Raw genomic sequence first — 26,535 nt, 5'->3', positions numbered from 1 at the left:
TTCTTTCATTCTTTCATGCTATGCTCAGCAAACTCAACAAAACGCAAGAATCGATCCTTCTTAACATTTCCACCTCTTTTTTTTTCTATCTTTTTTTTAGTCTCTCATTCCTTGGTCCTTTGACTTCACACCAATATTAGAGACATGAGAGAGAGAGAGGACATACAGTGGCGGTGGCGGAAAATCGTTTGTGTGCAGGCCTCCTTGAAACGAATTCTACTGAATTGAAATCGAAAGCCAAATATCATATTTCAGATATGCGGAAAGTTCAATTTACTCTTTGATCTAGAGATAATAAATCAGTTTCAAAAGTCATTTTAATTGAATCCGAAGAACTAATTAAAATGTTCTGTTTATACAAATGTGTATCCATTAATTATGTGACAATGAATTTGATATTCTTCATTTGACTCTGATTGTTAATTAAACGTTGAAAAAGAAAACATCACAAACGATTTCACCTGTAAAAGTATATTAATAGTTGACAATAAATTTGCGGTCAAAGCATCTCATGGAGAATAATAAATATTCTTTTTCAAGCAGTCTCTCGAACAAAATACTGTACATTCTAAATTAATAGCCATGCTGGGGTTGTAGCCGTTGCACGACGCGGTTATATCGTTTACGAGATCGGCATTCGTTATGGCAGCAATGAAAGAAACCATTCAGTAAACCAAGCACCGCCCAACCCACGTGGACAAATTTATTCTTACTCCGAAAAATAAAACGATACTAATCTCCTCTGTATTTTTATAAACGCACTATTATTCTACTTCCGGCGTGCCATAAAAACTATTTTAGTTTTGAGAAAGAATTAACTTGGATATTGGAGTGCATTACTTCTCAAGAGAAAATAAAAGTATCATTAAAAAAATTCTGGAGCCAAAGAAAATCTCCAATAAATATCTTATGTACATCTGAATATTCTTTCATTTCTTTTCTATTGGAGAATACAAATCATTAAAAAATAATTTATTATTAAAATAGTATTAAGATGAATTGTAATTATTGATAAATTATTTAAAGATTGAAAAGAAAAAAAAATTATTTTGACGAAAGTTTGAATATAAAATATTATTACATGAACATAAGAAGATAAATTTGTCTACATTCTCAATACCCACATTTATTTTTTAGGGGAGGGGGGGGGGTACGTAAATTCCTTCCTCTTTAGGTAAATAATACAATAAAACGACTGAAATGAGAATTAATGAGTTTTATATTCATCATATACATCAACATTTCTCCATCATTTCCATAGACTGAGGGTTATAACTGCTTTTAGCGTATAAATAACATTCTTCCCCAATGTGTATACATAAGGTAGTGTCTGAATTATTGAATACACTTGAAGAAATGAAAAATTTATTGCTCAAGCACGCAGACTCTGTATAAATTGAGAAAAAATTGTTTGGATCCCCGATGAATTATTTTGTCTGTATGACAAAAAATACAGTTTATTTATTTTATCCTTGTTGAAGTCCTTGTACATGTTTGTTCGAGTATGTAATAAGCACAAAGGAAACATCTATTGGTCTATCGACCGATTCATAATACATCTGGAGACCACATTGTTCGTGATCTGACACGCCAGACCTCACTTGAGTCGACTACCCGAGTGTTTAAATGCGAAGAATCCGAGACGAATGACACGACAATGCATCAGTGAATACGAACTAACTAACGACCATGTAGTAGCCCAAAAAGCCTTCTCGTATTGCCGCTTTGTGTCTCGCGTTGCAGCGTCAACCGACACACGAACCTGCACCACCGCGTGTAGTAATCCCAACCACTCGAGGGTGCATCCACGTCGCTGATTTATTACCTTTGCTGCTAAAGTTACTGATTTATCACCACCTAACTCGCATTAATGTCATTAACAATTGAAAAAATAAAATACCAAAATCATCATATTTTTCATTTTTATCTTCATTATCACCATGATGAATCATTTCATTAATATTGACTCTACCATTATAGTACTTTTAAAATAATGGAACCCACCATTTTGACTCATCAGTGATGAATTTTTCCTTCTTAAAACAAACTCTTATCTACAATCTCATGTCACTTTAAAGATAAATTTTAAACACAAACGAGGAAATGAATTGTTCAGAATATTTATCACTCTATTACCTCACATTTAGAAAGTTTTTATATGTTATTACAACTCATTAGAAATAATTTAACAAATTTTTTAATAACTCATGTGCAGTGAATTCTGATTAATTAGATAATTTCTCTCTTGTCTAATAAATAATATCTGACAAGTGTTTACGGTATTTTACAACTATTATTTGAAAAACTTTCAATTTAACTGTCATTCATAGTGAGAAGTTACATGGGTCAATAATTGAAATTTCGACACAAAAGAATTAGTTCTATTTAATTCAAGTATTTCTTTCTTTTATCAGTATACCATTCTCATTGAAATGATTTCGAAATTTCTTGAGTAGAATTAATTTTAGTAAACATGAGAAACGATAATTCAATGCTGCCAATTAGTTTACATTAGAATTTCCAAAATTAGCATAACAGCAAAAGGAAGATATTAATATTTAAATATATCTTTTTTCTGGCGATGTCTCATGGTTATTGTCGTGAGCTATAACTCAAGAACGTTGACTTATTGCCTGAATTTAGGAGTTATTTTTTTTTCATTTAAGCACATGGAATCATGAGCGTGTTTAAAATGTAAAATAGTTGATCTAATCATTGAATCTTTATTGAAATTATAATTAGACAGTGGGAATTCTGGGTTTCATGGCTAGTAGATATTATACGAGACGTTCAGATGCGTATCTAAATGCCTATATTGCCATGAATTCAGCCACGCCTTTTATGAGCTTCTGGATAAATACACGAAGACGATAATACGACCACCCGATGTGTCACTGGCACCTCTGGTGAGACTCAGAAGGCAGAAAATTATCTAACATCTGTACACTTAGGCTTGATGATCAATGTCCTTTGGAGATAAAATGATAAAAGTACCTCACTATGGTCATGGCATAACTGAACTGTTCTCTTAAACTTATTTCAGTGAAATACTTTATCACAGCTAGAGGAAAAGTTCAAACGATGTTAAAGAGTTTCTTTGAAAATTCAAGTTGATGAAGAACTATTGCATCTGACTCCATCATGCTCAAGCTAATTGCAGTACGCATGAATGTATATATAGTGGAGGTTGAGTGGAGGTAAGATAAAGTGCAAGCGTCCACAGTGCTATTTTCTCTCAAACATTTCTTTTTTTTTATCCCTTCTATTCCTCATTTCCTTCTCTTCCGTTCTCCCTTTATCCTAGTACGATTAAAACGACTCAGACACATTTCCCTTAGTTCCTCTTTCTTACTCAACGGCAACTCCCTTATTCATCCAAAGAGAAACGACCTGCGCGTTTTTCCATACCTCCTTCTTTTCAGTTTGTCTTTTCATTTCTTCACGACTTGTGGATTTTTTTCTTCAGGGTCAGTCAACCTCTCCAAGTACAATGGTAACTTCAAGTAGTTAGTCATCACAAAAGAACTATCAAATCCAACAGAAAAACCTCTCTACAAATTCACTTGATTCATTCTTTCCTATGGATTCCAAATCATTAGCATCAGTGCATGATGAGCAGTCAGCATCAATAGAATACCTGCTCGAATATTCAAATATTATTATTTATTTGAAACAAAAAGACTTCTTTTTTTGTTCCAGTCGGAAAATGAGTAATTTTTTTAAAATTTCTTTCTCTACAATTTTCTCAGGCTTTTCATGATTCATTTTCTCCTTGAATACTTCAATTTGTTCCTCTAGAGAATAGTTCATTGTATTTTTAAAATCTATGCATATTAGATTAGTGTTGAATCTGAATTTATTTAACATAATAATATTATGCAAAGAAATGCCAATATTGTTTTTATTCAATCATCATCAACTGAACAATGTTGGATCTCAAGTTGTTTTATCATTCAATTAGTTGAAAAATTCATTAGATAATATTTTTTGAATTAATATCATTAATTAGTATTTATTTTTGTCGAAAACTATTTGACTGTTTAAACATCTGCAATTATTCCTCTGTCAATATTTGTCAGTCTTAATAGTAAACACATTTAAAACTATTGTTTCAACAACGACTGTTCTTCTGTAGAAAAAAAACAGTGAAAATTTCGCTGTCTCAGTTTCCGAAAGGTCGTTGGCATTTCCGGAAGTTTTATTTGCCCTATATCTGCAATAGATCTACACCGAGACTGCTCCTATCGTAGTTAAGGTGGGTCTGTTTGGGTGCAGCAAGCGAGGGTCGAATGACTGGTACAATTACGTTGAAATAGTGCTTCCGGTAGCAGAGTCAAGCCATATAATCTCTTACTTAGTACAAATGTAGACCATTCAAAGTAATTTTACTCAATAACATCAACGTTGTGACGTTTCTTATCGTTAAACGTCCTTTATAGAGTTGGAAAATTTACGTCTTTTTTGACAATCAAGTGCCGTGACGAATTCTCGTGAAGTAGATATAAATGGGGATCGAATAGATTTAGAGAAAAACATACATCGAAGGGAAACGGCAGGTGGGATCGACTGATGGAGAATCTCACCAGCGAATCTTTAGCTTTTTTCTTCCTTCGTTCATCATTCTTTTATATATCCTTACCTCGGGGTTCACTCTCAACACCACTATCTGCATCAATGCGAACTATATACACTCGTCGTTCATTCGCCTCTTGTTGTTTGCAGAGGACTGGACCACCCGTAGAGACGTTTGGCATCGTGAAACGAGCGTGAAAGCTTCTTGTTAGGAAATACGAGACTAGCGAAACACTGTCGGCTCCTTTTTTTCCCTCCTTTCATCTATCTATTTTCCTTTGTTTTCATTCTTAACCTTAGTTATTTCTTCCCCTTAGATGCTCAGGTTTCAATAGAAATTCCTCGGAGCATTTTCAAAATGAAAATCAAGTCTATTTTTCAGTGAATACCATCAACTCATTGCATTTCGTGTATATAAATATATATACGTAACGATAGTATCGGTTTTCACTTTTCAAAAGTTCCAAGCTCCACGTCGAAATGAGGAGACGTTCGTCAGAAATAAATGAGCAAAGAGGAGGAACAAAAAAATTCATCGAGCGCTAACTATTAGCAATTATTGCGATTCCAGTGGAAATTGCCGACGTCGTGCTTGCCGAATAACAAAGACTCAAATGTCTATCCTTTTCTCTAGCTCAGCATCAGACACCCGATGGCTCGCTGCTATACCAACCACTGTGGAAATATATATTCCGACACCAACGAGCCGCACAGAAGAGCTCTCGGGAAATGAAATTCAATCTTCTTGTCTTTCGACTCACGGATTGATCGAATCTAAAGTTTGGGAAAACGTGATGGTGCCGGGGAAAATTATATTACGAAAATTTTTCAATCGCTGACGAGACAATCATCGCATCTATTCAACATTCGTATACTTATCCATTACAAAGTAAAACTATTGGATATTTACTCCCCCAAATATTGTCTTTAAACCATTTCTTTTCCTCTTTACTAAAATTAATCATTTTCGATTAATAAATAATCATCTTAGTCTAAATACTTTGAAGTCCTGATTTTTCAGTATTTAAAATTACCTGATTATTATGTATAAAAAATAATTTTATTAATAAATTCTTCCATGTATGCATAAAGGATATAACGCGTCATTTTTAACACACTTAAATGTGTGAAAACAATATGTGTTTAAAAATCGAGATTTGCAGTGCAGGGGCTTTTTTTTTTATACTAATTTTTAACATGACGGTTTTTAAGAAATAGATGGCTTTAAGTACCTGATATTTCTTAAAAAATATAAGAAAAATAATGTTGAAGGTTGAAAAAGGATTATAATTGGAAGAAAAAATTTAAAGTAATGAAACAGACTTAAAAAGTGACAAAAATGATCTAAAAGAACTCAAATAAGTACCGATATTTCAAAAATTCTCTGACTTATTTATAATTAAATAAACTTTTTTATTGAAAAAAAAAAAATATTGACGGATTTCCAATAATAGAATAGAATGAAAATAAATGAATTTTTTTTCAGAGCAATTATGTTATTGACGAATTCCAGGGGCATTTAAATAATTCGTTGACAATTAACGAACAAGAATGAGAGGTTGAGATTGGAATAAGTGACAATTTAATCATTTTGACGATAAACTGGATAATGGTCGACGTTTTACAAATCAAATTATCTAGAGAAGTGAACAGGCAGGGAGTTTAACTACTTGAAAAAAAGAAAGCAAAATGACTGGTACGCGAGGAAAAGAAAGGTAGAGAGAGGGAGATGAAAAAGAGAATGTGAATAAAAAAGAGAAGAGTGGATTTGCGATAAATATAGAAGCTAGAAGCTTATATCGCGTAGCATGAGGGAGTTTCTGTCCTAAAATATAATCCACACCGGCTGCGAGACTCTCAAGTCGTCCTCCTCGATTTCCCTCGCGGGCTTCCGCCTGAGACGCATTCGCAACCGTCGCAATCGATAGACAAGTTTTCCGTCGTTCTACTCTCGACATAAAGACGAAGAAAGAGAAGCAAGTTGACGCGCAAGCTAGACCGAAGGGTCGAAAAGTCCTCGAGAAAACTAGACATATATAATGCATCAGACAATCGTGAACGTCAGCCAAATTATATTTACTTCTTTCACTCTAAGGTATCGAACGTTTCTGCTTCCCCGTCTTCTTCTCTTCCTTCAACCACTCACGAGAATAAAAATACTTTTACTAGAGCAAGAGAAGCTTCTTCCGGTTGATGTTGTCTGTGATTGCGGTTAGAAACGATCGACTTCCTCAAGGGAATTCAAGGCGTCCCTTGCTCTCATGTCTTTTAGCAGCACCAGAATCCTAATCGAAAAGTATTTAACTAGACCCCACTCGCAGTTGTTCAATAACAAATACCAAATAAATGCTTCTCTACCTCTGATGATGATGATGATGATAGTAGTAATAAATAAAATACAAGGATAAATGTTGGAAGAATTCAGTAATCCAGTCGACCGTAAAGTATATTTCCGTCGAAGCAGTGAAACGTGAAACAGCAAACGACATCTCTCATCTATATTTCCACTGCGAATATAACGTGAGGATTTTTTTGCTTGCTCTTCCGTATAAGACATCCTTCTCCTTTTACTCGAAAGATTATTTTTTCCGTCACCAACATCTTTCCTATCCACAAAGTATGCTTTATACTTATTATAATGACAGAGATACTCTAAGTCTTCAGATGAATGCACACGACCCCTCGTTTGCGCTCTAAAGCCGCTGAATCCTTCGTACATACAAGACATTTTTTTAACGAATGTAGTACACATATACGCATCAAGTATATTTGTTGTATACCGTGTGCTATATTTTACTGATATGTATATACAAAAAGTGAACACACTATCTTGCTTACGATTTTTCTTCGTTAGTGAACCTCATCTGAAACGCCAAGACCAACTAAATTGAGTTCCTTCAGGGACTGTGAATCTTTCCTAGGAAAGTTATATTCCATCCAAGAATATCAAAGGATACCGTCTGTTGACGTCACGTTTTACTTTTTTCTTTATTTTCTACCCTTCGCACTTCCATCTCTCCCTCTTTCATTGCCTCGATTCATCCTTAATTCTCTGGTTCTAGCAAAAAAAAATACTTCCTCCCTTGGGATATATTTTTTAATTAATTCCAGCCGTACGGGAAAAGACTTCCAGATAGACTCTTTCATTTTTACCAGTGAAAATCTTTTTAAAAGTCAATGCCTTTATATTTTCCATACTGAAGTTGATGATTCTTTTGATGCTGTATTTTTATTAACTATTAATCCAGAAGTCTTGCATTTTTAAATGTTCATTTACTACAACGTCTATTTTATATCATCAAAAAATTATCAAAGATTTGAGAAAAAAAAAATCATGTGTCTTTCTTCTAAAAAGCTCCAACATGTTATTTCTAGAAGAAAGGTTCATTTATTATTTAAACACTTGAAGCAAAATTTCCACTTATGGGTTGTCGTTTTATTTCCCCTTAAGGGCTAATAGACAGCCGGTTATTTTATGATATTTCAATCCTGATTTCTAAATAATAAATAAAAAAAAATTTTTTTTATCAATAATAAATCAATTCCAGCTATCCAAGACAAAAAGTTTGAAACTTTTGTTTATAAAAAATAATATCATTTCAGAAGCTCTGATAGATAACCTATCATTCATTGTCTGGAGTTGATAAATAAAACAATAGATTATCTAGTAGTTCCACTCCAGACTTTATTACCAAAAAATCAATCAATCTTTTGTGATATGAATAATAAGTAACTGTATCTTATGGATTATACTTAAAATATCAACTTGATTGATTTAAAACAATTACTTTTTATTATTTACATAGCAAGATGGAGACTTTAACCCACATCTTGTCATTCATTTCTCTTCAAACTGAATCCAGTCAATCAATATTCTACGAATTCTAGAATAAATCACTGGGATTTTGACAGAAACCATGTCAAGCTTAATTTAATAAATAAAATTTAAACAAAAAAAAGAGAATTTTATTTATTCTTTGCTATCAGTTGAATAAAAAATGAATAAAAATATATAGCAGTTTTAAATCTTATTTTTTCCTGTGCAATTTTATGATTCATACTTTATCATACTGTAACTAAGATAAGGTGAATGATTTTTCTCAAATTACCTCTTCATTTCATTCCGAGTTAATACATGTTGGACGATAAAAAAATGATAAGATGTTTTGATACTTAGCTCACCAATGAGGCAGAGTAATTTTCTAGTGTGTTGAGAACTGGCAGAGAAAAAACGACGTCGACAGTTAGATCATCCTCATCACGTCGGTATCTCACTCGTTTCTCTATTTCATCCCTCTCATTGGAGCTATCGAGTCAGCTTTCGAGGTCTTTGTCATTTTTGCATTGTCGTCACGCACACAATCTTATTACTGGCACACGTGGTGTAATATTCTCCCCTTCTAGACAAGTGACAACGACATCAGAAGTAGAAGTAGTAGTTTCTTTGCTTCCTTGGTACTTTTGCGACACTTTCAGTTCCTCCCCACGTTGTTAGGATGCGACAACAGTATCCGGGGCTAGAAGATGATCGAATACCGTCAAACTTTGTGGATCCAAGAGATGATACATTTCCCACATATACTTTATGTTCCGAACTTCGTGACGGCTGCTCCAACATACCACCAACTGAGGGTCGAGAAGAACAAGATGTGGATAAGATGCCCAGGTTTCATTTCACCTTTTTAACAATATCACACCTCTTATATTCTATATTTTATTCCTCACTTTTTCAACAACCTTCTTACTCATCCTCTCCTTCTCTATTATTACATCTACCCTATCAAATCTCTCTGATTTTCAACCTCCATTTTTTACGTATCATGAACTTTGAAAGATTCTTCATGCTGTCTCGTAAAGTTTTCTCCTTTTTTTTTTTTTTTGATCACGCTTTAAACGATATTTTCTTTGTAGTCTCAAGCAGGGATATCCTTCATCACGTGTTTCCTTGGAGTTTTACCTAGTCAGAATAATAATTTCCTACATAGCAGTTTCTTATACGATAGTCCGAGTGCTACAAGACACACATGTACGTGATGCGACTTGCAAAGCTGCTTTGACTGTCATGCCCTTTTCTTTACAAGCTCCCTTTGTATGTTTTTTTTTTCTTTATTTTGATTGTAAAACACACGTCACATTCAGTTTTTGGACAGTTTAAGAACGTGCAGCTTTTTTTTTTTTGGTAGAAAAAATTTCCCTGTCATGGATATATTAGTCTTTTCATGACTGGCGCTCGATAAACTTCTTCTCAAGAAGACTTGGAATGAAGTAAACTCGCCAACAAATGGAATTTCTCAACTTTTAAGTCTTGGAATGAGTGCAAAATCGTCCAGACAGTTATGTCCTACGGCTGTTCGACGTTGGATAAACAGTAGATGTTTATTTAAGCATTTTTTTCTCCTTTCACAAAAGAGATGGTATTTAAATGAAAGTTTGCTCCGAATAATGTTAGGAAATTTAAAGACGTATGAAAAATATCTCTTGTATTACGAATGTACAAAATATCTATATACATAATCGATATCTTGTATGAAGGATACCGTGTTCAATTTGATCGATATAACGTGCTGAATTTTTCTCTCTTGAATAAGCTACCGCGCCATTGCATTATTCAATTCCGATCATCTGCAATAAAGAACTCGAATAAGAGAAAAATTCCGTTCCCACGTAGCTACGTATTTTCTGCACGAACCGTACACGATTACATATACTGTTATTAGTGTGATCTGTATACGTTTCTTTTCACGCATCTTTCATTTATTTTTCGTCTTTCCTGCATGTCTTGTAAACAAAAAAAAAATCAACAAGAATTTCATCCTTTTATTTATACATTCTTTGTCTTTCTATTTATTTTTTAATTTTTACCTGACTCCAAACCCTTTTTTAATTTATTTTCTATGTAAAACAATCAATTGAAGCTGAAAAAAAACTTTTAAAAAAGTTTGTTGTAAATAAAATATTTCATTTTTACCAATTGTCTTCACTTACTCAATAAAAAACAATTTTACTATTTTTTTTTTTCAATTTAAATGAATGTTTCATATTCAAGAATAGTCGGAATATTTGCAATTTTTAATAAAAAAATATCATGCAATTGTAATGAATATTAATATTCAGTAAAATTATTTTTTATACATTCAATAAACAATTTTAAATATTTATTAAAAAAAATAAATAAAATAAAACATAAACTTTTGCTAGATAGTTTTGAATTTAATTTACTAATTGTTTACTTTATAGAAGAATGATGCTTCAGCAAATGATAGTAGTAATTTGAATAATCATAATTTCAATGTTATTATTATTTTGATAGAGATTTAGTGAAACTGAGAAATTTAATAGCAAATATTGATATATACATATATACCAATAACTGACAAACATTTATTATTAGTAACTATATTCATGTATCGAACATATAACATTTCTACTCAATATAACTTTAATCCATACGTTATGAAAAGAGTTCACGATGAGTTTTAACTTTAAATGCTATATAAAATATTCTTCCAATACTGCTATTACATTGATATTGCGTTGATATTGTATCAGTTCTCGAGTATCAATTTTTTATAATACAATAATCAACTTATAAATTACAAAATTTCGAATAATTGTTTCAAACCAAAATTCATAAAATCCTAACAATTCAGATTCTCATTCCATATCCACTGATTTTAGTATTTTATCATCAAGTATGTAAATACAACAGAGCACTTCTTTTATTTAGCTGCATAAAATAAATTTGTAAAACATTTTCCGTGATTTACTAGGGGGGAGAGAGAGAAAAAAGAGTGATATTCTTGAAAAATGCAAAAGTTAGCATTAGTTGTCCAAATATTTAACAAACAAAATTATAAATTACAGGTAGTGGAGTTTCATGTCCAATTCTCTTAGCATATTTTAGTTATGTTATTTGTAGAATTTTTGAGGTAGAGTTATATATATTCACTTGTTGGTTAGTTGCGGTTTACGTTGCTGCGTAAATATGCTCTCGTTGGACACGTTGGCGGTAGCTTTTCAGGAGGTAAGGATTTACGGTGGATTGTATTACTTGAGCAAAGGGAAATAGAAAAGAGGATAGTGTGGAATGAAAGAAGAGGAAAGAGAGATGTTACTGCAGTCCCAGCTGCAAAGTGTCACATTTTACAATACTTCCGTCGCGGGTGCATTACAACTGACGATGCAGGTTTCTTAGGAGAGACCTACTTAGCTGGTGTTGCATCTTGAGTGTGCTTTAATTTTTTTCCACAGAAGTGAAGCTCATCGACCGCATTTCTGAGCTGCTGCTCCAATGTGTTTCTTAGCCTCAGGCGTTTTAAATCATTGTAATTAATATCGACATCGAAGTTAGTTGAGTATCGAGTATCAAACCGATAATGCAATTACGTTGCATCAACGACATAATGGCTTAGTAAATGCTCCGAGTTAAATTCAAGTCAAGTCGAACGTGACTACACGAGACATTAACTATATATTGAACGATTAAACTCATAATTTTAATATTATCGTCTTGCTGTCGCCTGTTGTACAATCTCCTCTTTCACTCGAGTCATAATGAATATTAAATGACAAAATTAATCGTCAAGAGGTGTTGAATGATGTCATTAGATATGGAGAAAAGGTTCGTAATATGAAAGAAAGATGAGAGAAATTTATAGTTTGTAATGCGAAAAAAGTATGCTATATAACGAAAAAGATGTCTGATCTTTTCTTAAATGTAGAGAAACTAGACATGGCTTGGTTCGTAATTTTTCATTCTCAAGTCTTCTACAAGATTCGATTTCAGCTCTTTTGACATCTACGCTCTCGAGTTACTTTTCTTTTGCCTTTGTGCCTCCTCTTCCGTTTCTTTTTCTTGAGGAAGAAGAATTGCAGCTGCTAACTTGAGGATATCAAATATTTTCTTAAAATCTTTCCTTTTAGTAATTGATACTTGATGAAAGATTGATGCTAATTATCCTCACTAATTTCATCCGAGTATTTCTTTTTTTTTTTTTTTTTCAGTTGTCCCACATGTGATTAAGTGTATTGCAAAAACTAAACAGTAATGAAATAATTGAATAGAATATTTTTTTTTTTAGAATTTGATAAAATCGTTAATTCGGTTTTTCTCATCACCTTTTTGCCTCTGTTCTTCTTTCCCTCTAACAAATTCTTTCATTTTTTATTTTTGCAATTGTTTTATTTCCCATTTAGGTATCCAGTGATTTTTGTATTTGCTCTTGTGTATATAACGCTTTCAGCTAACAACGAATAACGTAATACAATGGCTATCCATACCAATGCATTGCAAACTCTGCACGTCGTAATTGGATCACACGCAAGAATATATCGGCAAAGCACCCCGAGTGGTCCAATCTTCCACTCAGACGACACTCTCGACGCAATATGTGAATATGTACTACTAGTGTACAGAAACCAGTTTGACAATTACCATTTTGGCTTTCAATATCGACACTAGTCAATTTAGTAGACACCAGAGACATTACATCTTTTTTCATTCACGCAAATACTTTTTGACGTCTCTGTACTGAAAATCAATTACTTTTCCTTTCATTCCAATAAAATAATAGTGATAAAACTGCATAATTGAAATTGAATAATTGTCTATCTATTTATTTTTATTTCATTGTTAAAATTAATTCCCAAGTGCTAATTTTATTTACAGTTGATTTTAAAATAAATAACACATGATTATATATATTGTTTTCTTTGATTATAATGTTTGATAAAATTAAATTCTAAAAAGTGGTGATTGCGAGGCAATAAAATTTCGATTTTACAGAATAACCCTTTCAACCCTAAGTGACTTTATCAATTCATATCTTCAATTATCTAAAAGGGTTTTCTACCCCAACGCTTTGCAATTCTTGCTCTACACAAATTAACTCTCACTTTCTATTGAAAAACATTTTTTCTCGTCTTTGTTTTCAATTGTTATTACCTAGGAATATGTAATTGAATTTAATTTTTAATTACTCAAGTACATAAATATTTTTCTTTAATCAAAGAAATGGTTTTTAAAAATATTTTTTAAACCAACAAATGACTTTAAATTTTCTTCCCATGACAATTAACACAGCTCAGTAATTTCATCACAAATTCAATAGTGAACTTTTTCCAATTATTGAGTGTCATTATATTCTGCAGTTGAATCCTCGACATATTTTGTAGTGCTTACGACTCATTGTAAACGTATCTCCAGAATTATTACTCGACTCGACGCGAACCAATTCTGTTCGTATTACGTGGGTACACGATGCTCGGCGTACGTGACTTACAAAACCCGCAAAACCCAAAGCAGACGAGGCGAAGACGCATCTGTTCTACCGCGATGCTCTTCTTGGAGATCGTGACCCGAAATGCGGATTCGCTTAGTGCCGTATAAAACAAGGCTTTAGTTCTCAAACACATCTAGAGAGCTGAGCACACACAACGACACCAAGTACTTGGTGCCAACCTAATTCATCATATCGATTAGAAAATATAACCCAATTTTGAGTAAACGACTTAGTTGTACAAATGGATTAAGTCGTATTACGACTAGGGGGAGTAGCAACGAATCATCCTGACTTATTGGGTTCCATGAACCAAGAGAATGAATAAGTGAGACAGCTGAAGTTATTGCTAGGCTCACACGACCATCTTTCCTTACGAACCCTCTCCGTCCGTTAAGTGCAATCAAGGACCTCGCAGGGTGGTGTTCACGCGACCACCACTGCTTCACAATTATTTAACACAACAAACCATGTGCTCCACTCGTTGTACGCTCGACTGAGTATTAATGGGATTCGTGTTTTACATTGACTCGATCGACGCGCCTATCACTATAAAACCTACTACCTACCTCCCTTCTATATACATTCTATGTATTGTGACTTTATACCTATATGTTTTACTCGTTGTTATTTCTTTCATGCATATTTTTATCAACGTTCCACGCACCACAGGTTAAAACACATATAGCCATCATGAATTATTTATCATGCATTTCATTCCCTGCAATGTGCAAGCGACGATAATTTTTGACATATGTCTCGAGCATTCTTTCTTTCTATTTCCTTGAGACCTCATGAAATATCGATCCTACTCACGAAACCCAAACTCTTTGAATTTTACCTACATTCGAATTATTACTTCCTACCATTCGTGATATTGTGCTATAATGTGTCTTTAGCCACCTCCAACTACATCCCTACATGGAGAGAATAGTCTATAAAAATTGTTGTGAAAGTCTCATTCATTTTAATATATATTTTGTAACCATTGTTTAATGTGCTGAGAATCTAAATTATTATTCTGTTATTTTATTACAAAAAAAAAAAAATCATCATGAATAAATTAGTGTCTTTATTTAAATCGACTAAATATTTTTTTTTTTTTTGGTTTAAATTATAATTGAAATGCTCTTCTCTATTAAATAAATTTTATTGTGAATTTTTTTTTTTCACAAAAGATTGCACTTTATGACCCGAAGAATAATTTTGGATCTTTCTCACGATCGTTCTGGTAAATTAATTCTCACCATGATATCTATCTTTCTCAGTTAACGATAGTACATTTAGAAAAATGTAATTATTTGTCGCACCGCTTCATTTCTCTGTAATCCAATGACCTTTGTCTTTTATGGTCTATAACCATTCGGACTTCTGCCAGAAGTCACATTAACGATCTCAATTTTTTGCGACTTGACAAAATCCAAAAAATATTAGCCACTAATTACTTCATTTATCCAACAAATAAATTACTCTAGATAATAAAATTGATCAAAACATTTTTCCCTCTTTCATGCTGATTAACTATTGACCAAAAAAATTTATCCAGTGAAATAATATGAATAAAACATAACGACAGTTTAAATTTTTAACCAAATACCTACATTTCCTTTCTCCCAAAAAATATATTTTCACTCGGTAACTCGAAAATATTTTGTATTTTATTTAGAAAAAAATTTACTTTGTGTTATCTTCATCTTTTTTCCTGTCAAAAAAAGGTTTCGAGTGTAACTATTTAGAGATAGAAAATATCCAGTTGCGGAGAAGACCATATGGGTCTTGTTATTATGGTTTGCACGCGGGAAAATTCAATATTGACCTTAGGTATTGGCAGGAGCTATATAACGGTCTCTTCGTTCCATCATATTCCTATCTTTTATCGTTCTCTTCCATATTTTTTGGCCACAAACTTAGCCACAGCCGTGAATCGTGGTCGTTTCTATTCTCATAATAGAATTTCATCTCATTGATATATAAAAGCAGAACTCAAGCACACACATGTATAGATTGTGGTCAAACTAATTCCATTCATACAGGAGTTTATCCGATTATCGAATAATTATATTTACTTGCCTGAACTCTATTAAATATCCACGCCTCTAGTTTTTTTTTTCTCATTGACGTGAAGCTATGAATGCACACATTACGTTCTCGGATCATAAATATCGATGATGACGAAGATAAAAATGTTGACACGGGTCGACGTGCTCTTCAGGTCGTTGCGCATGGGTAGGACAATTCTTTTTTTTTTCGCCCTACGATTCTCTCTCACTCCCTCACCTTTACTTTTGAAAGATTTATACAAGAGACTGAAGAACATTTTTCCTTTTCTTGATCTTGTCTCTTCCATGCCGTTGGACAAAAGCTACACACCTCACCTACCACCGCATGATATTTCATTTTATTCTTATTAAGCCCACGACATTTTTTTACTACACGTTTGTACTCGGTTATATACTCAGTACACGACTACTTATTCAGTGCAGAACGGCCCATATATTTACCCTTTAATAAAAATATAATTATAAGTTACATTAAGTTACTAGATTTAAACAAGAATAAAAAAGTTGAAAAGTTATTTATGTTCACTGTGAAGAAGTTTTTGATTTATAATCATATCTATTTTAGACATTTATATATTGTAAAAAGCTTTTTTTATTATTTTAAATAAAGCTGATTTCTATCAATTATTGTTATTTCGACAAATCTTTTCCACAATCTGCTAAAAAAGAACATAAAAGCTACTGCAATAATAATTAATTCAGCTTGTTCACAATCTCATTACTTTATCATAAAAACCTTAACAAATGCACAATAGTATTGAGAAAAATGCAAAATCCATTCTGTAATGTAAAATATACACTTGGAGATAAATTATTAAAAAAAAACCTCTTTTTTTTTCGTTTTCAATGAACCCTTTGTAGATTATTTTGTGAAAAAAAATCAGGTCAAAAAAGAATTTTTAAACAAATTTTATAATGAAAATAAACTAGCACAATACTTTTATGAATATTAATAATAAAATAATAATTAGTACAGGTAAAATTTCAAAAACTTAAATAATATTTCAACAGACATTAAATTAATTATTATAACCCAATGCTAACCATTTATTTCCCAACCTTCCATACAATAATTATTTAAATTGCGTGATGCTACATTAAACTTTAATAATCCAAGATCGATAAAAGAGTCATATTAAACCATGTTATACAATTGTTACTAACAATTATATCCTTTGGAATAACTCCTATATTATGTCATCGTTATATACGCTTCAAATCCTGATGAATATAACAACCGAAAAATAAATACAAACAGGTATATTGTACACAATAAACTGGTAATAATATATTTGTTTTCTTTCCAATTGTTCCAGATTACCACCCCCGCAACAGCAGGTGACCGTCGGTTCGTTAGGTAGCGGAGTGGGTACTGGGAATGGTGGAGCAGCTCCGGGTGGCCAGGGTCAACCGCTGGTTATGCCTAGCTTCCCGCTCCGTTCCGCTGTTGGACCCCATTACTCTCCGTACTCGCCTTCACGTTTCCACATTGACAAACGATGCCAACATCGATGTTCATGGAAGTGCTTCTCTGTCACCTTGATATTCCTTACTGTCGCTCTCACAGCGATACTTGCTTATTTTGCTGGTAAGTATTATTCCATGTACCACCATCTTGATGCAATGGTACAGCTAGAGAGAATTTGTAACAGAAATAAAGCAAATGGGAAGCAGAAATAAATGACTATTTGAGTTTCGTGGACTTGGCGAGTTTGATATTGTTGGACGCATGCGTTTCTTCGTTCTCTTGACGACATTGTTAAGACATTGCAAATGGAGGTCACGTCCGTTCTCACGAACAGCCAGGGTGGGCAATGGTGTATGCATAACTTGTGTGTTGTCAGTGGAGCGTTCCTGTGAACGCCCTGACTTTGCTCTCAATAAGCCAATAGACCGTTAACGATTTGCTCTAATGATGTCGCCCAACCTTACTGTCTTAATAGACGAGTCAACGGCCCTTTCTAGATTGCTTCCCAAGTCTTACTCACTATTGATTCATTCAAGTCGAAAAGTCGCCACCAACTTCCCACCGAGAAGGAGGAATATTTAGCAGACTCGATACATAATAAATGCTCTATTCACATGGGACAGATTCACGTTGGCTTAAGAAGTGCTTACTCAGGGTGAAGAAACCCTGCCAACAACTAAATAAATTCCAATCCCTTGAGATTAGTGGAATTGATCAGCCATAGTTCCCAATTCTCTCGACTAATCATTATTTTCTCGACTATTCTGATTAACCGTTGAGAATTTCCCTTATGGTCAGTGATCACGTTTTTCTTCCGGGTACCATATTCTAGTTTGGACAATGATTCTGTCGACAGATGTGATTGAAAATTTCATTTTGATTCATTACACAGCATTTTTAACTCCGGAATTCGGTTATTAAATACCTCGGAGAGAAAAAGTTTTACTTTTTGGAGATGGGTTCATTAAATAAACAACCTTTGGAGATGTATTTATCGAATTGTTTTTTGTTTTGTTTCGAGCTGATCATCTTTCGAAGACAAATTAGTTTTTAATAGTACAAGGGATCGTAGATAACGGAACAAAAAATAGAATACTAGGGTTTAATCTTGTCAAAAAAATCAAATATGTTTATTTCTGTATCATTAATCAATAAAATATCAAAATTGATTAATCATAAATTATAATTCTTTGTTTTTCTAAGATTCATGATAGATAAAATTCTTATCATTTCTTTTTTAATTATAATTCTTGAATAATCTTAGCAGTTGAATATTAAAAATGTAAACTATTGGAGACAAATTAAAGTTAATTATGTAATGTTGTTATATTATTATTTATTCATCAGACTTATTAATCAATATTAATGAAGGTTCATTGAGCAAAAAAAATTGAACTTACTTGAGAGCATATATACTTTTTTATCCCCAATAAAATGATTAATATGCTCAGAAGTGATAAATTGTGACATTGATTGAGGGATAATCTTTTTTATTTAAAGTGGGAATTAGTAGCTACCAACGTGACTCGAAGATCAAATAGCTTAGATGGAAAAAATTAATTAATAATGCTAGCGAATTAAAAAAAATTACTACATGTTTTCTCTCATGAAAATAGAGAGGAAAAATAATTAAGTAAATGAAATTTTCCATTCAAGAATGAACTACTTGATTAGATACTATATTTGAGATACTGTTGAAAAATAATTATAAATCAAATTTATTCCTAACTAAAATTTATTAATTATCCTGAATGTGTAAAGCACATTAACTTTAACTCGACTATTTTCAAAATAAGTTTGACAAATGAATTTAATGTTAATAAGACCATCAAGTTTATGACTCTTGCACCTTGCACGATTGTAAAAGGGTAGAAAGTCATTTGTAAAAATTCCAGCAATTTATAAAAAATCTTATGAATTTTAATTAACCTAATGAGAGCAGAGTGAAATTCTAGTTTATGCTTTCGAGAAGTTGAACACACAAGAGAGACAGAGACGTGAAAATGTTGGAATTTTGAAAAAGATTAATAGACAAAGAAAATGGAATGTCTTGAGGATTTGGTTCTTCATTTCGTAGTCTGCTGGAGCAGACAGAAAAATCCTGGACGACGGTCAAGGTTTTCAGACACAAGGGAAGATGATTTATCTTGAAGAAAGTAGATAGAAATAAATGGAATTCAAGGAGCATATATATATATAAAATAAAGATAAAAAGCAATAGCACATTCTCACATGAATAGACGAGTATTCACGTGTCCTGTCTCATATTCTTCGCGTAGAAGAGATTGCAAATTCAAAATGTCCAGAAGTATAGCTCCCTGCAGTAGCTGTTATTCCTGCATTCCGGTAAATCGAGTTGGGAATCCAATCTGCCTGCTTGTCGTTGCATCTATCGAACCTCCCTTTTTCTCTCCTCGTATTGCTCTCGTGTTGCAGCCTTTCAAATCTTCTCCATTTTCACTTTCTCATCTCACGCGACGTCTCGCACGCGCGCCAACACCTCCAACATAAATGTATATATTATTTCCGAGTCTGACATTTCTATTATAATCCAATATTCTTCGCCTACACAATTTTGAAATCATCAAGATATTTTTCAATCAGAATTTATATTCAATCATTGTGTTGGGTAATTTCTTTTTCAATTAACAAGTCAATCATCCACTAAGATTCTAGTATTTGATGTAAATTGCAGAGAAACAATTTAACTTCTTTTGTAAAAATTCTTGAATATTTTTAGAACTTCAAAGTATGAACAATAAGCTCTGTTTTTTACTTAAAAAAAATAGGTCACTTCTCTTCTTTTGTAATTTAAAAAATTAAAGAACTAGAGATTATTATTTAATGTGGGTGTACAAGCTTCAGTTTAATAATAGTGATATTTATGGTACGTTAAATAGTTAAAGTAATAATTATTCTTTGCTTTGAAAATTTTTATTAAATTAAATAATGAAACTCAGTAGAAAAATAAATGTATATATAAACAGCTTTGGAATCAATTATTTCCCAACAGCAGTTGAATATTATATTCAGAGTATAAAAGAATAGACTCTTGAAACCTTTTCTCTTTTACTTCAATTGTTATTTACCAAAAAAAAATCAGCTTTCCTATTTAGTATCAACTTTTATTCTAGAAAAATATTAAATGTTAATATTCATTCATAATTAATGACTCTGTTTTAATACCATAACAACCACTTTATTAATTAAAACATTTTCTCACCTAAAAAAAGAAAAATAATCTTTTCCATATTTAATTTTAAAAATAAGAAAATTATTTCCTGCTAAATGAAAAATAAAACAAGCCTTTCTTTTTGTTTGCAAATCCTCTAATATTTTATGAATTCATCTTTAAATTTTTATATTCCTAGAGTAAAAATGCATTTGAATCTTTTTTTTTTTTTTTGAAAATAAAATAAGTTATAAATCCTTCTGATATGATATCAATGTTGTAAAATGCTAGAATTGCGAGATAGTTTCTGCTGCCAACTCGTAGCTCTTGTACGTATTACTAGGTTAGACAACTAGAGAGTTGAAGCTTAGCTAGAAGAGAAGAGTGGGATTATCCGGCGATAATCCGTTGAATATAACTCAGAAATTTGAGTTCTGGCATCGATCCTTAGACCGATATAATTGAAAAAGTTAGCAGAGCATCTTAGTCTACTGTACGCCCGTTCAACTTAGTTGGCATTCGATATCTATTTTCATCCTTCCCCCATCTATAACTTTATCCTTTCCACTGAGAGCCAACCCCTTTACCCGTTGCTTCCTGGTCAGCAGGAACCTCTTGCATTATAGCTATTCCAATTTCCTGTATTTTTATATATTTTATATTCTTAAAGTGTGAAAACTGGCGATCTGTTGAATTTGTCATCAACAGATGGAGAAGTGTTGAAGAAGTTGATGATGCTCCAGAAATCAATAGGATCGTAAAGATGAAGTAAAAGTAACTTTTTTGCAGGAATTTATTGATTAAAAAACGGAAAGAAGTTATGAGTTTGTCAGAGTAATATTTGAAAAATAAAAAAATTTAATAGAATTGTGAGAATAAAGTATTATGTAATAAATACTTTATTATATAAATGTAAAATAAAGTAATTCACAATTCTCTGCAACTCAATTTCAACGATAGTTACATAACGGAAATGACTAAGGACCCTAAGGGAATAGTCCATCATGCTTCATCTTACGTCAGTATAAAGCCAAGACACGTTAGTTTCTTGGTCTGTGGTTCACCATCCTCTCTTTACTCCTTTAAGTTGTTCAGGAATTCTCATTCGTACTTCCCAAAACTTACCTAACTTTTTCCCTTCTCCATAAAAGTTTGCTTCTTGGTAAATATAAAATATCAAAACCACTAAAGTTTTGCTTGATGTCTTGGTAAAAATTTCATATTTCTATCCTGGTAAGATAGAAAAAACTTTATCAATAATGCACTAAATCGATTATAGTCATATTAATCGTACGGAATTTCTATAAAAAAAAAACCTTTTATATTTATCTATATGACTAAGTAACTATGGTTACAGATACAGACAATGAGTCAAAATGAACTTTTTACAGATTTCGTTGTGTAAGGCCTTTGTTTTCATTTAGTCAGTTGCATAGCTGCAGAGAAAATTAAATAAAATTCAAAAGAATAGAGTAATAAAAATTATCAAAAATAAAAACCAACGAGACAAAAGTTCAATGAATGGCTTTCAAAATTCGATACAGCCGGCTCTGTTAAAAACAGTTATCTTCTACTCGTTTACTTTTCATTTTGTGCAAAATAGCATTATTTTTCGGAATGTATTGAAAAAATTTGACAATAAATGTGAAGCATGGAATTGTTCTAAACAATTCACCAGTGATGTAAACAGAAATCATAATACAAAAGTTACGTGAGTGGTTATTAATTCTAAAAAAGTTGAAAAAATTTAATTAATTTTTTATCTCCAAGCCCCCATATAGTTTTTCTTTATTTAACTCATCAGAAAATATTAGCTGAAACTCTTTTAAATTCCTTTCCATCGTTACTGCTACAGAGTGGATTTACTAAAAAGTATTAAAGTGTTCTTATGATATTTTTTTTTGTTACCAAATATTAGTGAGCAAAACGCAATTCATCTGAAGTTGAATTCATGAAGATAATAATAAGCTTTGGGTATTAATGTGTCAAGTATTTTTATTTTTTATTGACGAAATAACACCCATTGGGTCAGAGTGGCAATCAAATAGATTTTTTCGAGAGATCAGAGATTAAATGATAGGATTCTGAAGAGCGGAAGAAACTCTTTTCTCCCTCATTCACGTCACCATCCATCAGTCTAAGAACTTAACTAATCTTCACAGCCAACGTCTAATCATTTAACACTTATATCTTCCTGCCATTTGTTTCGATGCTTCAAGTCTTCTCTTTCTGTTCCCATTCCGTCGATTTCGAGTTTTAACGTAAATACCAACACTGTATCTCTTCATCTTAAATTGTCAGCCTCTTAATCCACTCAGCGACTATGAAAGAATAGAATACTCTATCATATGCCATGATTTGCAGAATTATTTATTAAATATATATTTATACTTTTAATATATTTGAATGATGCTTTTCTATAGCATATTAATTTGCCAAATTATTTCTCCGAAAAGTTATATTATGTTCAATAAAAAATGAAAATTTTAAATAGAAATTAAAAAAAAATTAATGAGCATACAAATTCCTTTTAGAAATTTATTGAAATGTTTTGTAAAATAAATAATGAATGAAATGATTTAGTGTATAGTTTATACAAAATATGTTGCATTACCAAATTTATTAAATTATTTTATTCAAAAGTTCTATATTTTTCATCATTTTTTTTTTATGTAAATTAATTCAATATTAATATTATGCACTGCCGTAAATTATTCTGTTCATTTTTCTCCATTTTTTATTCATACAAAACTGTATCAAAGCCTTAATATTTATTGAAAAAAATGAATTCACAAAGCTCACTTTAGATGATGATAAAATGTGGAAAAAAAATATATCAAAGCAAAATATATGATTGTTCGAAATATACAATATCTAAAATCTACCAAAAGCATATTTTAACCAATTTTTCATCTCCACGTCAAGACTAATTTTTAAAAATATTTTTAGACACATAAAAACAATCAATCTTCTAATCACTATTTTTTTCTTTACAGCTGTCAGCTCTATGCGGCCGATAGACAACACCAACTGCATTTTCGACCAAGACACAAAGACGGTAACCCACGAGAATGCCAACATCCACGATCCTGTATCAACTCAACTACCAACAGAAGGTTCATACATTTTAGATGATATAGAGTACGATAAAAAGCATGCTTTTGTCCAAATCTCATATAGTTGATGGTTATCTTTCAGAATCTCTACCTACGAGTACAGCAGAACACTCAAGCGCCTCGGACAGCAATGAACAGCAGAGCGACCCTCAGACGCAACAATCAGCCCAACAATGGCCAACAGTTCTGGAGCTCCAAGCATACGATGTTGCGCACTCGGCCGTCATACCGCCTTATCATTTCTGGAACTCGGAATTTCGTACCAAGCAGCCTGCCTTTATAAGGCTTAATTTAACATTACCTTGGGGAGCTAATTTTGCAGTTTACGGTCGACGAAATGTCGCTCCTAGTGTTACGCAGTATGACTTTGTTAAATTTGTTAAGGGAGGTAGAATAGATCAAAGATTGAAGCGAGAAGTCATCCCAGGAGCTGTAAGTTTCATGGAAGAATCAATTGTTCATGAGGAAGTTGGACGACCAGATTCTGATGATGATGATGACAATGATGGTGATGTGACAAATTATCATCATATTCTGATGAAACGGACGATACTTAATCCAATGCTTGTCAATGTCAGCTTACTTCAATATCTAGACACTGGACGTTGGTTCTTATCTGTTTATAATGATGAACTTCGACCTTATAAAGTGACACTAGTTGTTACTGAAGCTGAGGGAGTATCTACTACATGTCCAAATGATTGCTCTGGACGTGGATCTTGTTATCTAGGAAAATGTGACTGTATTGATGGCTACCAGGTAAGCGGACGTCTAAATGAATGATGATTCAAGTGACAGGATGATTACTCAAAATATAACAACATTTATTTTCTCCACAGGGTGCAGATTGCAGCAAGAGTGTCTGTCCGGTTCTTTGCTCATCTCATGGAGTGTACGGCGGTGGTATCTGTCATTGTGAGGAAGGCTGGAAGGGTGCCGAGTGCGACATTCCGCTTGGTGATTGCCAAGTCCCCGATTGCAATCAGCACGGACAGTGCGTGCGTGGCTCTTGTGTCTGTAATCCCGGATGGAAGGGAGAATTCTGTGAAGAGCGTGAGTAATTTTGTTACCGACTTCCGCAGGAAAAAAAATTGTTACTTTTGGTTGAATGCCGGAGGTTTTTTTTAGACTTTTTATAGACCTTTTTTGCAATTTAATTTCACGAACACTGGAAAAACGTGTTCGATTGTTTAGTAAGTTCGACAACGCACAAAGTAAATTTGATCACGTCAGTTAAAATTAGTAATTACAAATCCTAAAAAAATTATATTAACTTGCTTTACCCAATTTCAATAGCTATTCATCAAACTTTCAAATCGATAGAAATTCAGTGCACACATTAAAAGTTTGGTCACGTCATTGTTTAAAGTTGTTTATAGTACATAATTTGACCTTTTCACGTTAAAATCATCTATTTGGTATTTTGATGGATTTCCAATCATTTTCATAGTTTATAAGAGAAAATTACATATTTAAATATGTAAAATATTTTGGAACTTTTAAATAAAATAAAAAAAAAAAAAAATCTTTTCTTTTTTCAAATTACAAAGTTCAAAATTAGTTTCCAGATAGTAATTCGCACTTAATTGAATTTTCTGTATAATTAAATAAAAACGAAAGTTCCAGATAGTCCTTTGAAATTAGTTAAATGTGTTTTTAGAACAATTCCACTAAGTACATAGAAAAATGGATATATTTATTTTTATATATTTCTTCTTCATTAAAATTTTCTACCACTAAAACATTCATGTAATGAAGATAATTGATGATTATTCGAGAGACTTAGTTAAAGTTTTATGTTAAAAAGCGATTATACGGTAATATTTATCCACGATGTGATTAATCTTCTACCAATTTGAGCATACATCCTGTATACTTCCTCTCTTTCCATTTTGCCTCTTGAGTACATTCATAGAGATCCAAGATATTAGTAACATGAAGGCTAACTATGGCAACACACTAGCGTCTCAGTATAGAACAACCTATAATTAATGCTCAGGGAAGCTTTCTAGGTACGATGAATTTACATGTGGTCGAGCTTAGATTCAATGCAGACTTCCGTGGATTTCCTCGCAAAATTTCCATAAATATTCCGTACATTTTCACAGAACCCGTTATGTCACTCTACTCCCACATAATACGATGTGCCAGGTTACAATTTTACTCAAGAATAAATTCTGCTGTTCAGCGAAAGAGAAAAATATAACGAAAAACTAATTTTAATATCCATGTACTTTTGATAATAGCAAATTCCAACTACTGGAATGCTAAACAATTTTCAATGTTTCGACGCTCTAAAAATATTCCCAACACAACTTCATTTTTCATTGTTGGAGATTTGACAGAATAGAAAACGATTATTCAGGGAGTCATAATTTAAAAAGTTTATCCATTCATTCAGTCTGTTACTGTAATCAGAACTAGCACGAACGCGTTTTAAAGAAAGAATGACAACGAAAATGGGAGAAAATCTCTGATAAGAAATCAGAACTTTTGTTGCTGTCACAGACCACAATAATCAATCCTACGTGATGAACGATCTCTGATAAAAATATTTTAATAAATAGTCACTATTTTTATCTGTATTCTCTATTTTCAACCCCAAATTATTAGAATGAAAATAATCGTTGGCCTAGTTTGATTCAAAAAATTTTTAAATAAAAATTACACGCATAATAAAGTAATCAAATTATCTGTGAATTGAAAACTATTACATAATAATTTAAAATTGAATAATAGAATTGTCGATAGAGATAATTAGTAATTGTAATTGCAAATTAATATAAAGAAGAATCCATTCTAATTGTTTTTCAAGAAAAAATGACAATAAAAATACTCCCAAAAAATCGAGCTTGTGGTTATTGTGTAG

At 32.3% G+C, this 26,535-nt stretch overlaps 2 protein-coding genes across 5 annotated transcripts in view; one reads left to right on the top strand and one right to left on the bottom strand.

Moving 5' to 3' along the window:
- LOC118072323 (CD151 antigen-like) overlaps positions 1-26,535 on the bottom strand; it is a 57,670-nt gene that overhangs the window by 5,591 nt on the left and 25,544 nt on the right. The window contains exon 7 of one of the 2 annotated variants that reach the window (XM_035092086.1): positions 22,683-22,871. The exons of the other annotated variant lie outside the window; for it this stretch is intronic. Within the exon in view, the coding sequence (XP_034947977.1) occupies positions 22,848-22,871 (24 nt within the window). The 3' untranslated portion in view covers positions 22,683-22,847. Of the gene's footprint in view, positions 1-22,682; positions 22,872-26,535 lie in introns of those variants that run through there. 2 annotated transcript variants of the gene reach the window in all.
- Positions 1-26,535, top strand: part of Ten-a (tenascin accessory) — a 297,917-nt gene that overhangs the window by 252,104 nt on the left and 19,278 nt on the right. For all 3 annotated transcript variants that reach the window (XM_035092066.1, XM_035092067.1, XM_035092068.1), the window contains 4 exons: positions 17,227-17,498; positions 23,547-23,666; positions 23,749-24,425; positions 24,506-24,719. In XM_035092066.1, coding sequence (XP_034947957.1) covers positions 17,227-17,498; positions 23,547-23,666; positions 23,749-24,425; positions 24,506-24,719 — 1,283 coding nt within the window. The remainder of the gene's footprint in view (positions 1-17,226; positions 17,499-23,546; positions 23,667-23,748; positions 24,426-24,505; positions 24,720-26,535) is intronic.

Source organism: Chelonus insularis, unplaced genomic scaffold (assembly GCF_013357705.1).
Source record: "Chelonus insularis isolate UGA/USDA-ARS -01 unplaced genomic scaffold, ASM1335770v1 contig_93_pilon, whole genome shotgun sequence".
Lineage (NCBI taxonomy): Eukaryota > Metazoa > Arthropoda > Insecta > Hymenoptera > Braconidae > Chelonus > Chelonus insularis.
The sequence above is the reverse complement of the archived record's forward strand: the minus strand, read 5'-3'. Positions and strand labels throughout refer to the sequence as shown.